The sequence below is a fragment of the Bombus vosnesenskii genome, unplaced genomic scaffold (genome assembly GCF_011952255.1).
Source record: "Bombus vosnesenskii isolate JDL3184/JDL3185 unplaced genomic scaffold, Bvos_JDL3184-5_v1.1 scf7180000013311, whole genome shotgun sequence".
Taxonomy (NCBI): Eukaryota; Metazoa; Arthropoda; class Insecta; order Hymenoptera; family Apidae; genus Bombus; species Bombus vosnesenskii.
This window is the reverse complement of record NW_022882959.1, coordinates 701,110-716,379: the sequence shown is the minus strand read 5'-3', so window position 1 is coordinate 716,379 and position 15,270 is coordinate 701,110. Positions and strand designations below refer to the sequence as shown.

The window sequence follows — 15,270 nt, the reverse complement described above, 5'->3', positions numbered from 1 at the left end:
CAACTCATTGTTTACGAGCGACATTTCAATACAATCGTGTGAGAACTCGACGAAACGTGGGGAAGAAATGTCTCGGCGTATCCTTGGCACACCCCGATGCACCCAGCGTTTACAGGAGTTAGGCGCTTGCTCGAACGAGACCGCGTTTGGCTCACAGCGAACCTAATTGCTATTTGACGTACAGGCACACACAGTGCCCCGGATTTTAATAAATAAACTTCAGAATCTTCGATAGGAAGATTATTCCAAACAGATACTCCATGTAGCCCTAGTTTTGAGGAATTATAAACACTCTATGTGATCTAGCGTTGCTCGCTGCATATTGTTTGTAATTGCAGGTATTTTGGAGTTTTCAAAGGGTTCGTTAAAGAAGCAACTTATTGTTCAACTAGCAATTGACTGGTTTCAAAAACCGAACGTATCTGTCGAAATATAAAGTTTACTCGATAAGACAAATTTCTAAATTATACAGGGTCGCACAAATTGCTCCCATAAAACTCGAGCAAGCCGAGGCAAAGGAGTCCATTGAACTTTCGTCGGCACATACGTCCTACCGTATGTAAACGAGCATTTTGTTCGCTGGATGAAAGAGGGAAGATCGACGATGTTAGATTAGAAGACATTACGTCGCATCGGATTGCTGTTTCGTAACGCGTAACACAGTAAGCAAGTTAAAAAGAAGGTACAGAGTATCGTCGTGCGAATTCTTCTTCCTGAAACAAAATTTGCTCGTCGGAGAGCAAAGAGCAGGTACAACGCTTGTCATTCCAGAGCAGTAGAACGATGGAAACGGAACTTGGAATAGTTGACGCGATCGCATTTGGATTTCACACCGCGTGTTCCAGAGCGAACGAGAGTGAAACCTATTTGGTTGAATAACCGTGTCGTAACTTACGAGGAAGCTCCTATTTTCGATTTCTTTTTCCACGTTTTCCTCCGCTTCTTAATTTTTTCTTACGCTCTCAAAGGAGTGGCACACCGTCGAACAGCTAACCTGTTGTTTTTATGGCTAACATCGAAGTTAGTAAACGTCTGAAATAAATATTATTATATCGCTTTTTACGCTGAACATACAATCTCAGAAGAATGATTTTCTTGTGAGATTAGTGACTGAACTTTTTTTTATTCGTACTAATCATGAATCGTGACAAGGGATAATTTTTTACCCTCTTAAAGGAGTCAGTGTCGAAGAACTAATGATCGTTGTTGTTAGGGAAAACCAATTGCTTGAAAACAACTATTCATACACGTTATACGTCACTCTTTGCAATAAAAACACAATTCTAAAAGAGTGATTCTTCCTGAGTCATTGGCGACTACAATTTTTTCATCTGTGTTAAACTTCACCTATCGCGACGAAGGAATAATACTCTATTGTTAAAGCAAAATTGCACATTATTTTCTGCAACAAGGAAATAACAAGAAAAAAAGAAAAAAAAAAGAAAGGAAAGCGACGTTCACGAGCATTAAATTCGTCTATTTCTTTCATCTTCCCTCAAAATTATAATGTTTGCAAATTGGATGGTGAATCATCCGGAAGTTACGAGAAGCTTACGAGCGTCCACAAAATTGCTCGTAAATTCGTACGTTGCAAAATCGGTTTATCGAGTCACGCGTTGCCGGCTCGCGATCTCGTTTCTCAGTTTTGTCGGTTAATTTGCGCAACTATGGCCCCCTTTCGCCACACGTCTACGTAATCTTTTGATTATCGTTTAATCTACGTTATGTCCATCCTCCAGGTTTTTGAAAGTTTTCGGATTTTAGTCGGTGAAGAACGTGGAAACTTTTTATGAGCACATTATGTATATTATGTGAAACATTTCGTGATTTCGTTAATGTAACTGTAACGAGGCTCGACTATATCAAACTGTATTTTTTCGATATGTACTACAAACGATTTCGCTACATTTTCGTTACGAGAAACCTGCGAGTAGCCGTAAAATCGTCAAAAAATATCGAATAAAGAAACGTTATATCATATATCTACGTGTATCTAAATGAAATTTCAATCGTTCAAAAAAAAATCGACTGCACAGCTAAGTATACAATTTTGAGTAATAATCATAGTACATTTTACATTCAGAGATATTGATCCCTTGAATAATCAACATCCTGAATAAACGAACAAAGATCACGTAGAGGACAGCATGAAGCTTTTACGCAAATTCGATTCTTCCTACCTAATTCACCAAAATAATATATAATATTACGTTCGTAATATTTCACGCTAAAACCTACTGTTTAAACAACCGTAAAGAAGTTTAAATGCAATGTATTGTGCTCGCAACATTTTACATTAAAAATCCTTTGAATCCTTTGAATAATCAATACTTCCAATCAACTAATACAAGTTACGTATGACACACGAAGTTGCCATTCAAATCATTAGAAATACAAATACGTAACAGCGTGAGAATAAAAATTTCTAATATCGAGAAACGCGTGCATCGATCAATGCGTATTCCACGATGCGATAACAACCTTCCTTATCAGTAGATAAGGTAACGACCAAACGTTAGGAAAACGTCATCGTGCAAAGCTATTTCGCGGGCGAAGGATTTTCATCCGCGGAAGCAGAATCGTGTCTCTGGAGATTATAGATAAACAGAATAATAAGGTGAGATAGTAGACGATTGCAAAGTGCTGTCTCAACAGACGTGGGAACAGGAACGTGTAAACACGTGGATCTCTATGCCGGCTCTTTGCTCGTTCCATTTTTTCTCCCTACCTCTCCTTTCGGCTTCGCGTCTCTTCGTGTCTTCGTGTCTTCGTGTCTTCGTGGCTCGACAACGCCCAATCGGCAATCGAACAAGTTGCGCAACAAGAACGTTAAGACTGTGTTTCGTTATTATTTACTTGAATTAATTCCAGTTAAGAACACATATGTTCCGGTGATTATAAAAAATGGCCTAAGTCAAGAATTAACTACAAAATTAATTACAATAATCTGGAACCATCTTTGCAAAGTAGTAGAAATTGTACCGTTGGATTGAGTTGGTCGTTGCGGCGTTAAAGAGAATTCGGTCCATGCGTCGAAAGCGAAACTTTAAATATCTGGGAAGGAAAAATACACGACTTAGGTCATTTACAATCATCGGTATATGTAAGGATTAGAGTGACCCAAATTGGAACTGGGGATTATTGTAACGTGGTACAAGTTGCAAATTTTTGTAAATTTATACCAAATGGAAGTTAAGCAACTAGATAGATAAATTTTATATTGAAACAGAAATTAATCTCTCGTATGGAGCTCGTAAAGACAGTTGTCCATGGAAGAATCAATTTCATAAAGAGTGTTATGAAAAAATATATGTTAAATTGTTATTTACATATTCCAGTATTACTTGTGTATTTGTAACATGTTCGTGATAACATAACTTAACACGATGACATAAGTTAACTTTGGTTGACTTTGGATTCGAGTGTTCTTTCGCATAAATATATTCGCGACCACGGCATAGTCTCTTCGCAAACGTGCAAACAGAAAACAACAGGAAGCGTACTAGTTCCATTTCCTATCAACTCCATTATTCTTCTGCGCCATTAATTTGATGGTGAAGGCGTAACAGAGGATTACGAAGGTGTTGAAATCCAAAATTGGAACGACGCGATACGCAAACGATTATAGCGTAGACGTTCACATCACGAAGATTCGTCGTAAGACAAATCTTAAAATTTAATGTCTTTAATTAAAATAATGTCGTTACGAACAACGATTATGAACGATTAAAATCTTTTTGATTACCAGCGATCGTTATCGACGACGAAAATTTTATTTTGGTTACGAATATTTCCACCATCGATGACGGAAATTTAATTTTTATTTGGTGTAGTTAAAAAGACATGTTGATCATCCATAATGGTTATTCGCATTCGGAACAAGTAAATATAAAAAAATACTTGCAAGTAGAAGTATATATTCAGTATATACTATGTAGTTAATATGTTTAAACGTGAACATGGTTGCAAAGATTACGGATCACGCGATACATCATGGAAACAATTTCGAGATCACACACGAGACGTAGATTCGACAAGCGGTGGGAAACTAGCAGTCTAACGAGGTCAGCTCGCATGGTGCTCCTGTGTGATCCTTCCCAGAAACCGCCACACCCTTTACGAATCACGAGATACACGATTCACGCTCGACGCTCGCAAGGACGATGTCGTCGTTCCTTCCTCGAGAGACCGAGACTTTTTTCCTTTCCACGAACTCGCGAATCACGCTACTGTCTTACCTTCTCACACGTTTATTCATAGCGAAAGGCGTTAAAAAATACCTGTTGCTCTAGTCTAAGTCTGTGAAAATTGAAATACAAATTTTCCGTTGCCAGGGCACCGTTGTATACTAATCTCAAGACAGCAAAGAAGGGATTGATCGATTTGGATTTAGAACGGTTGTGAAATTAGAGCTTGGTAATAGTATCTTTGTGGTTGAAACGAATGAAAAATTGCAGTTTTCGGACGTTGGATTCGAGACTTTTTGGATTGAGATTGAGAGAAACGGAAAAACTCTATATTTTTTATTTTCTAAACGCCTAACGATCGCAAAGTTTCGAATTAAAAAACCCTTAATTTCAAAATCTTTAGTTAGAAAGTCATCGGCTTAAAAATCTAAGGTTGCAAAATCTCTAACGCTTAAATTTTATACAAAGCTTCAACTTCAAAGACTGAAGATTTAAAAACTTCGTATTTCAGATTTCAAATTTTTAATTTCAAATGTGATATATCGAATTCGAAAAGAATTCATCCTATTCCATACATTTATAATGCTTTCACACTTCTCAGTTTTTGTATTCCTATCTACGTTTCATCCTTCGATAACAATTCGATATTTCCTTCACGCTTCACTAGTTATAATTACAAATTAGAAACGGAACTCTTCCGCCTTCAAGGATTCGTCGTACTCGAATGAAATACTCGCGACGTTTTTCCAAGAAACATAACTGTTCATATAGCGTAACATCCTTATACGACTCTTATAGTAGAAAACACGGTAAATGGTTCAATGTCGATCGTAAGAAGGCTCAAGTCATTCAAGTATAGTGCAACTGTAACGCGTGTGAACGTAAGGCCTCCTATGCTCCCACTTCATTACGCACCTAGCGTTTCAGTGAATGAGTATGTATGCGTATAAAAAATATCGGCTGGAACGATTAATTATTTCTCGATAAGATAAATATTTTCTTTGACTACGAAATACGAATACGATGAGAATTTTCAATAGAATGCAAATGAAAATTTTCATTACGCGTGTCTGTTGTTGTTTAATTACACACTGCTTGATTATTAAGTTATTCGATAATGAGTCTATCCTGAAATGTTACGCTATTGCTTCGTAGAGTGAATGCTGAACTGAAAATCCAGTTTTACTTCCTGCTGAAATTTCAATAACAATTATATGGATTATCTTATGTCGATAGAACGGAAAATATGGTGTAATTTACAGATAAAACAAGTTGGGATCAATCACGAGCAGAATAGATATCTGTGATACCGTCCATACTAATACAAATACAAAAAGTTTCCTTCGGGAAAATCTTGCAACATTCTTATCGCAATAGTTGTTTCCATTTCATCAAGCATGAATTTTCATCCTCTTCGAATGACTTTTTCTCAAATGCACAACAAAGAATAAAGTAACACGATTTAATTCGACAAAGATGTTGTTTTGGGAAATTTTGCTATAGCGTATATAAATATTTTCACTCAAACTGATATTCTCAATACTTGGAAGCATGCAAGCCTCGCGTCGTGGATTTTTTAATCGATTAAAGAACGGCGTATCTTTGATCGAAAGCCGCTAAAAAAATCAAATTATCATATAGCTCTTCTTAAATAAATTCTTAACAGAGTTTTATTTTTCCTTGATAATGCGTAGATTAATGTTTCTTCTAATTATCGGTGACATTATCTACATAATTTTTACATTAGAAGGTAGATCAAGTATAAATTATAGTAAGAAATTACAGTAATTTTAAATTAAAATACATTTTAATATTCAGTACATTTTTTAATACTTGTTTTTGCGACATTTGAGCGAGATATCTTTATATGAATAATAAACAAGTAATAAAATATGATTTTAAATTAGTTATCTCAAGAGAGAAAAGGCGAAATTCTGTCTCGTAAGAACATATAATGACTAGATTAGTCCATATTCGAGATGAATTTCATTATATCTTTTGCGTCTACTACATAATAAGAAAATTAGAAAACCTTGAAAAATCAATACAGCTACTAATGTCAACTATGCAATATAATTACTAAATACTTATAAATTCAAGTCTACTTTAATATTTTGAATCAGGAATCTTGAAAAAATGGCCTTGCGTGTCTTGAAATTACATTTTCTATTATTTACCTTAGTTTAGCGCGAGTTTTATCTTTCTTGCAAAACGATCGTTTCGTGACTTCTTTCTACACGGCTTTCTTTACACGGCACGCATCCATCGCTCAAAAATAGTTCCAGACGTATGTACATTCCCATATAGCCCAATAAATTCGTTCGATTCGGTTAATAAAATCAATTCGATTGCTGAGTAGTACCAGCAGAAAAATATACCAACTACAAACAGTTCAGATCATTTATCAATTCAATTTCCAAGCCAAAAGTGTAATCAAACGCAGGCGGCGAAATCCGAAATTTCTGCTCGAAGATCTCTATCAGACGAAATCAAACGAAACCATATAATTCCTTGACATTAATCATCGGCCATTTCCTCGCCATTGGTTCGTCAATGGCGCGAATCGGCGTCCATCAACCAATAAACTTCCTTGGTCCTTCGTGTTCTTGACCGCGTGTACACGCGCGCAACATTGCACTAGCGTAGAACGTAGTGTTAGGTTTTACGTTGCCTGATCGAGGGAAAGTGGCGGAAGACAAGGTTGCGTGTGCACAAAGATGAGATCCCAGATATCGATCCCAGAACAACGCGACGTGCATGGAATCGGCGGATATAGTGGAACTTAGAAGGGAGTCAGGATCGAAAGGGAGAGTGGATTTTCACGGGAGAGAATCGTTAGACAGGAGGATGAAGGGATACGATGCCACTATGTTGGATTAGGTAGAGGAACCTGTAGCATCTGACAACGAATTGGACAGTGACAATTTTGATATTTGTAGATATCGGTTATGGGAGATTTTAATTATTGGGGGTTTGACTATCGGGAATTTCTAGTTTCTTTGAATTGCTTTTGAAATTTTCATAATGAGTTCATTTGGTAGAAGAGCGGGAAAGAAGCGAAATTAACTTGTCCTATCGTTAAAATCACAAGCAAAAGACGGCGATGTTGAAAATATTAGCATACTTTTGCCGTTCACCGGAGAATTGTAATTCAAATTACGTTATTGACTGTTTTCATCGAACAAACGATGAGACGTAGAAAACAGAGAAGAAAACGTTAGGCTCGTAATTAACGTACATTCGCATGCTCTTTAGCCGTGACGCGTCGAGCGAAGGGTCGGTTTCGAGAAACGGGTATTAGCATAATAAAAGCAGAAACGGGAGAACAGTTCGTAGCCAGCGAGGCGGATACGTTTCATGCGTGTTTGGCCTGTACACATTGCGTTGTGTTGCGTTACTTGTTGCTCGTATCGCGATTCTATAATCGTGTTCCGTTGCTTGGTGATTGCAGCGTTTATGGCAGTACGGGGACGCCAAGGAAGTGATCGGACCCCTCCGTGTGGTGCATCGCTACGTGAATATGGTGGAACAGACGGCAGAATACTACAATGAAACCACCAAGAGAACCGAAACTGTGAGTAGTTTTCTTCTTCTTCCCTTTATTTTAGAGTTTTACTAAATCTCATTTATTCTTCCTTTTCTCTCTTCTTCTTTTTTTTTTTTTTTTTTTTGGAAAAAATGAGAAAGTATCTGTACTCGAGGATTTCTATGTTTGGACAATAATCTACGAAACCTTGTTGCACACCCTGTGAGGACACTGTTTCTTGTTAAAATGAAATCTCCGCAAAATTAATATATTCTCAGAAGACGATAAGATACATTTACTTTAAATCTCATCATTCTGTGTTAAATTTCTCGAGCTTTCGTCATAAAAGGGAAATTTCTCGAAAGACAAATTTTGTTCGTAACGGTAGAACACTGTGTATCTGTACGAATATTATCAAGTCTGATAAAGTAGATGTTTCAGACCTTTAATTATCTTTGCAAAAATGTAAGTTTACATAGACATACACAGTCTATTCTATTCATCCACGATATAATGTTAAATAATTTGTAACACGGTAGAAGGACTTTGAAAAATGATAATTTTCAGCCTTTAAGAACCTTCGTTCAGTCTTCAGGGTTCAGGGTCAATTAAGGTCAACAATCAAGGTCAATTAATACAATCGAAACTCTGAATGGAATTCTTGTTCGTCGTGGTTTCTTTGAAAACAATTATTACGTATCTCCTTCGTCTTTGTTTCCCCAAAAATAAAGATGCATATTTTTAGCATAGCAACTGCATCAGAGTTCACAGGCTTGAACGATTTTTTGAACGTTATTTACGAGTTATGAAATATTACGATAGGTTCGTGGATGTGAACCAGCGATGGGATACAGTTTTGCGGCGGGAACGATCGACGGCCCTGGGTCTTTCTCGTTCGAACAAGGCACAACCACCGCGAATCCCATGTGGAATGCAGTCAGAAACCTCTTGGCAGCCCCTACGACCGACGATGTGAAATGTCACGGTGCAAAGCCAATTCTACTTGCCACTGGACGCGTAAGTTTAAATATGTGTCGAAGATATTATTACGAGATAGTGTTACAGCGTTTAGGTAAAAAATGATCCTTATTCGAATACGAAACTCCTTTTTAAATAAATTTCTAAAGATCGTGAAATTAAAAACAAAAATTGTCGCCGCGATTTGTAAAATACCAAAGAAATTAATTTATCGTTCGTTAAGTTCCAATCGGACACTGTTCTTTCCAAAGTTGAACTTTTTAACATTGTATCATAATATTTTTTCACGTAGAATATTCCGAAGAATTGACATATGTAAAAAAGAATACATAATTCCATTTGAAGAAACAAACATGATCTTCGTTTAGCCTCTAGTATCCACCTATAAAACCATGTGCCCAACCAAATCATCCAACTTTATCTGAAACATTTTCCATTAAAATGATTGCTTATACAGTGACCGAAGTGATTGCAGTTACGTGCCTCACCCTATACATCGACAAATCTTATTTCTTTGTCGTTCGACGATTCTAAACTTTCAAGATCTCCAAGTTCGTCTGTTTAATTTCTGAATGATTTGAACAACCTTCAGATGCGTATTCCGTACGACTGGCAACCGAAAATCGTAGCGACGCAGGTCGCGTTGATCGGTAACGTTGTCATCGCTGGCGTACCAGGAGAATTCACAACAATGTCCGGAAGAAGATTGCGAGAGGCTATCAAAACGGTCATGAACGATGCGTCCGACGACGAAACGTCCGTTATAGTCGCCGGCCTCTGCAATACTTACAGCGATTACATCACTACGCCGGAGGAATATCAAGTAACTCGTAGATCATCCTTATCGTTTCCTTCCGGTGTTTTTAGAATAATCTTCTATCTCTTATGCCATCGATATTTAATAATTTGTAGATCTTACAATTTCTAATTTAAAGCCGTTTACGCTCGTAACAAATATCCGTGTCATTTATGATAAATAGATTCGAATAAAAAGGAATTATTACATGGAGGATTAGATTCGAAGCGGTGAATATTGGCATGAAATAGTATAATTTACGAGTACTCTTCAGGGATGAAACGTTGCATCAAAATGTTGAACATTAGAATCATTACCTTTCTATAATTTTTCTTGCTTCGTGATAAATAAAATTGAATAGAAAAGTTTTTGTTAAATATATATCTAAATTAATAGAAAGTCAACTAGTATAAAAATTTATTATAGAAATTTATTGAAACATTATAATTTAAGATTTGCCAACGATTTCTTTGTTTAATCTTTTAGATCCAAAGATACGAAGGTGCGTCCACGATATTTGGGCCCCATACCCTAACCATTTACTTAAAACAATACCAAGAACTCGTCACATCCGCCATTCTTGTAAGTACACCGTAAAAATCTTCCCCCCCCCCCCCCCAAAAAAAATGTTATAAATTTTATTTAAATGAATTTAGCTTATATACAAACTTTTTAATAACGCTAGTTTCGATATGATCTCAGAAAAAGGATGTAGATCCTGGTCCAACGCCTCTGGATCTAAGAAAAAAGAATCTTCTCACGTTCGTCACTCCTGTTCTCTTCGACACCCCAAAATGGGGCAAAAATTTCGGTGACTGTATTAAACAACCGCCGAAACTCGCCAAACCAGGCGATATCGTCAGTGCGGTATTCGTAAGTATACTAAGTATCGATACTAATTTCGTTAAAATGACACGAACGAAATACTCCGTCATAAGCTCGGAACGCAAACTTTGAAAGGGAAAATTGAAAGAAAGATTTGGCAGCAAATAGGCAGATAAACAGATTTGCAATTGATCCGAATTTCCACGCTATTAATTTTCCAGACAAGAGCGTCCAGATATGGAAACTCAACGGACATCACGTGCTGGACTTATCCCATCTTTTCCAAAACATCTAAAGACACTATCATATTTGTAGCTAAAAACTAAGGAGGAACACATTGCGTGTTACTCTGAACAAAGGATTGCGCCTATAGTACATCTGCTCATGAACTGAATAAGGGAGATTGATTGCAAATGACTTAGTAGATAGTAAAAACAATTTTTGTTAGAATAAGCTTCAAATTGAAAACTTTTACAACTCGGAGTACTCAAATTGTAAAAGATAAAACTTTGTGAGTTCAAATCTTGAACTCTAAAAATTGGTATTCCTAACTCTTTTAACTTCTACAATCTTCAGTGTAGGACGCTGCAAACGATCTAATTTTGTTACTATCATATACCTTGTTTGTTGATTTTGTACATTAATATATTTTATATTTGTTACGTTAGGATCCACATTTTATAACGTTCTAAATTTAAAGATCACTCGTAATAAGTCTAATTTAATTATTTATCTACAAAATAAATACTGTTTTCATATATTGTGTATATTGTATCTGCTAGGGCGTTGACAAATTCCATAAGCTTATTATTCATGGAGAAAAAGGAATAGATACGTGGTAAGGAATTCTGTGAATATTACGTCTCATAAATCTGGTCTTATTTTCACCAGGTTGCTGGCCACCCACGTAACAACCTGATGACAGAGAGGTCGTATCTGACGATCGAGAGGCTAAGTGACGATGAGATATGGGTGCCAGTTGCTACTGATGCCAGTTGGGAGACTAAGTATGTATATATTTTCATCGATTTTCATTTTAAATCCTCGAACTGACAAATACGAAAATTTATAACTAGGCTGCGGATTTTTATGCGGATTTTAAACAAATACGTTACATTTTAACCAAACAATCATAACATATTTTTTACCAAAAACAAGAAATTTTCTAATTAAATTAATTGATTTAATTCATAAGAAATTTAGCGGTCTCTGATGAATGCAGCACTTGATCGCTTCGATTTGGAATAAAATACAGGCCATATCTACTTTAGCGTAGTTTTATTTTGTATTAGGTACATGTAGACGTTATATTTAATTCATCGTTTCATTGTTAGTATACAGCTATATTGTATAGGGTGTTAAAAAGAGAGTATACATGTATCAAAATGAAAAAGAATTCAGGAGGAATAGCTTGGAAAATGATGACTCTTTTATCGTTAAGATTCTCTGTATGTTAGACAGTAAACGTGCTTTCACTTATTTATAGGCAATAAATTTTAGCAGTTACGTGACATGTAATAATATTGATGATGTGAAATCAATAGTACAATAACTTTCTCGTCCTATACTATGAAAGACTCAATATCCTATACAATACGTAAGATAAGAACAAACGAATCTCGCAGAAGACGAATTGGTCAATTTCCACTTTTTACAAGTTTCTCGATTTAACATTTCATTTTTGAAAAAATGAATGACTCGTTTCTATAAAGTTTATTACAGTAGCGATAGCGTAAATAATCGCAAATTTCAAGATTAATTTTAAAAGATAATATTTTCAATCGCAACTTTTCTTTATGTTTTTGTTTATGTAGTCAATCGATATAGTCTCTGAACTACTCAGATTATTAAACGTTAGTCGTTAGTAGACTGAGAATTTTCACGCGTTTATATAGGAGATTTAATGATGTAAAGATACGCGGAACACACGAAACAGAAAAAATTCTATTTAGTTCTATTTTTTAAATTGTATTCACGAAAATGTGAACTTGCATAAATATCCGCACGATCGATTTGAAGCATTCTTAACTAAGGCAACGTGTTAAAAATCAGTACCTAAGTCGCTAAACTTCACCGATTGTCCTAGATAGTTACCTCAGCCGCAAACCTCGACCACTTTGAAATTTCTCTTTTCAAATCTTATATTAAATCTTTCTCATGCAATACTAGGAAAAAGTTAGCTCCGCCGCGATCTTCGAATTTTTACGTTCTAATCCCGCTCTCCTTCCGGCGAACGAAAGGAATTTTAATACGTCAACAAAAATCTTTGGCATAAAATTAAAGTAAAGCGTTCTCATATTTTTTCCTCCGGTATGAGAAATTTTTAACTATATAGAAGCACAATTATATCGTAAATAATTCAAAGAAAGTAACGCACTATTTTGAAATATTTCGTATAACAAAAAAAAAAAAAAACATAGGAGGTCCCCCATAAATCAATGATAGCCGGAAAAATCGGTGCGAAAAATGACAAAGGGGGAGGATAAGAGTATCGATCAGCCAAGAGTATCAGGCTCTGACCATCAGACAGGCGAATAATAACGATATTTCTCCCTCCGTTTGGTTGCTGTATCATCCGTACAGGTTCCAGTGGCAGAGGACGTCGATGGTTCTCGGTTCCAGTCAAGTGACCATTACGTGGCAGGTCCCGGAGGACATCAAAGCTGGTGAATATCGTATTAGGCACAACGGATACTACCGTTATATCCTTGGTGGCATCTTCCCTTACTACGGCGTGTCCAACCACATCCAGGTAAATTAAGTACCTGTTGTGAATGTTTGATATCAGGGCTCATTCCCCCTAGTTCTTCTTTTTTTTTTTTTTTCGTTTATCCATTTCTTATAATTGAAATAATAACGCAAACTATGCAATTTTTTAGCATATAATTAGTTTACTATATAATTAATTAGTGGATGCATACGAAACGTTTGCTTTTTCTGTGATTTTTAATGCTTTTTTGTGGTTCTTGCAGATTTCTTTTATTTTTGTGGAAAGGGGAATTTCGTATGTTCACTTTGCTATGATTTTTAATATTCCGTTATATTTTGTCTTTTCACTGCTTTCTTTTCCTTTTTTCTTCTGACTTGGCAAGTTTGAAGCTGTCTGTCTATTGTGCGAAAGAATCAAAACCAATAAGAATAGAATTAACTTGATCGACATAAGGTTGAAATGAAATTAATTCGGCTAATTTATATTCATATTTGTATCTAAATTGAAGTCACTCTTACACGAAACTTAGGCTTAAACTAGGTATTTTAAAATCGAGTTACATTGAAAAACAAACGTTTCGTAACTCGCAACGAGATATAAAAGGATTCTCTCCTCACCGATAATCAACGATACCCTGTGTAATAATTCCGATAATAGATAATTTCATCCAAAATCCTATTTCACATTTGTAAACTTATTATAACCAGTTACGTGACATTTTCCATGGATCATTTCAGGTTATACCTAGTGGCTTGAGCTGTTGCAAAAGGCTGTACTACGAATGACCATGCCACGATATTTCAGCCCCAAATGAAAATGCTTACGCTTAATTCACCACTGAATTTAGGAATAATTCAGCCGTGAAGGCCATACCTATATCGTTGTTTTTAGTTTTGTACAGTGTTGTACCATAATAATATACCGACGTGTGATCTCTTTAATACATAGATACATCAATATCGGATAGAATGTAGAATTAGGTTTTAATTAAATTTAATTAATGAATCAACGTTATCGCGAATAAACGGATAATTTATACAAATATCTACGTGTAATTTATTTATTTTTACTATATTCACGGTAGAATTTCGTTTGTCTGAATGAGCAATCTATGTATAATTGAATAAATGATCGAACAGTTCATATGATAAAAATTCACGCGAAAATGAAACGATTGAATATTGTATTTTTTATAGTGCACTATTTTGTATTTGTTGTACTAAGCTATTCATTTCTACCAAATACTAGTTACCTAGTGATTTCTGAATCGTAAAAAAACTGTGATCAATTACAGACTGTTAATGAAAATATTATTTCAATATCTGAAGTTCAGATAAATGGAGTTTTATTGTATGTAAGAATTCCTACAGATCAAGTGGTAAAGAGATGAATGGTAAAAGAATGAATGACGAAATTAATGGTCGTAAAAGGCTGTCGAGAATACAATCTGACGAGATTTCTTCATTAATTTTTATCGATTCGATTCTCCTTTATTAATTTTAGAACATATAATACCAGCAGCTGAAAATTTTAAATCGTGGTCCGATTGAACCTGTATTGAATAGTATACTCTTGACAACTTTCGTAATTTCAATTCGAAATTAAGAATCGTAAGATTGAAATTAAAATTCAGAATTCATTATTAACAACAATTGATATTCTAACATTTTTTAGATTCGAGATAACTGAATTCTACGTATATCAACATTTCTGTTAATTTTAACTCACAGTGATGTCTAATTTTTCACCTATAGCGTACGTATACTGTTATGCACTAATGATTTATTCTATAGTTTCATATCATTGGAAAATAAAATTGTATATGTATTTGTTTCCTTTTTCATTCATGGAGAAAAATAAAGAACAGGATAGAAATATCAGAATGTACTTTCACTCGATGAGTACAGAATTTAAAAAGTTTTTGCGGGAGAAGGCAGATTTACAACACGACATTTGAATTGGTAAAGTTTTCCCCGTTTTACGATATCTCCTACACATGAAAATGTTGTTACATATACATTTCCATACTGACGACGAAGGGGAAACGATGCTTTCTGCGTAGAAAGCCTAAACTCATCTTGAAGCTCCCACGAAGAATTGCTTTGTACTCCGAAGTTCAAGGTCACTATATTTCGGTAGAATTACGGTAAAACTCAAGGTTGGTGTTACATTCTGTTATTTAACATTCCCTGTCAATTACACAGTTCGATAATCTATTATCACTATATTCGGTTCTATAAGTGGTAAA

General features: G+C 35.4%; 1 protein-coding gene across 2 annotated transcripts in view; it reads left to right on the top strand.

Annotated features, from left to right (window-relative positions):
* The window catches only part of LOC117234945 (neutral ceramidase), a 45,518-nt gene extending 31,452 nt beyond the window's left edge, over nucleotides 1-14,066 (top strand). For both annotated transcript variants that reach the window (XM_033496534.1, XM_033496535.1), the window contains exons 8-15: nucleotides 7,639-7,761; nucleotides 8,536-8,730; nucleotides 9,284-9,514; nucleotides 9,974-10,069; nucleotides 10,190-10,360; nucleotides 11,204-11,319; nucleotides 12,896-13,064; nucleotides 13,760-14,066. In XM_033496534.1, coding sequence (XP_033352425.1) covers nucleotides 7,639-7,761; nucleotides 8,536-8,730; nucleotides 9,284-9,514; nucleotides 9,974-10,069; nucleotides 10,190-10,360; nucleotides 11,204-11,319; nucleotides 12,896-13,064; nucleotides 13,760-13,807 — 1,149 coding nt within the window. In that variant the 3' untranslated portion in view covers nucleotides 13,808-14,066. The remainder of the gene's footprint in view (nucleotides 1-7,638; nucleotides 7,762-8,535; nucleotides 8,731-9,283; nucleotides 9,515-9,973; nucleotides 10,070-10,189; nucleotides 10,361-11,203; nucleotides 11,320-12,895; nucleotides 13,065-13,759) is intronic.
* Nucleotides 14,067-15,270: the final 1,204 nt, after the last annotated feature.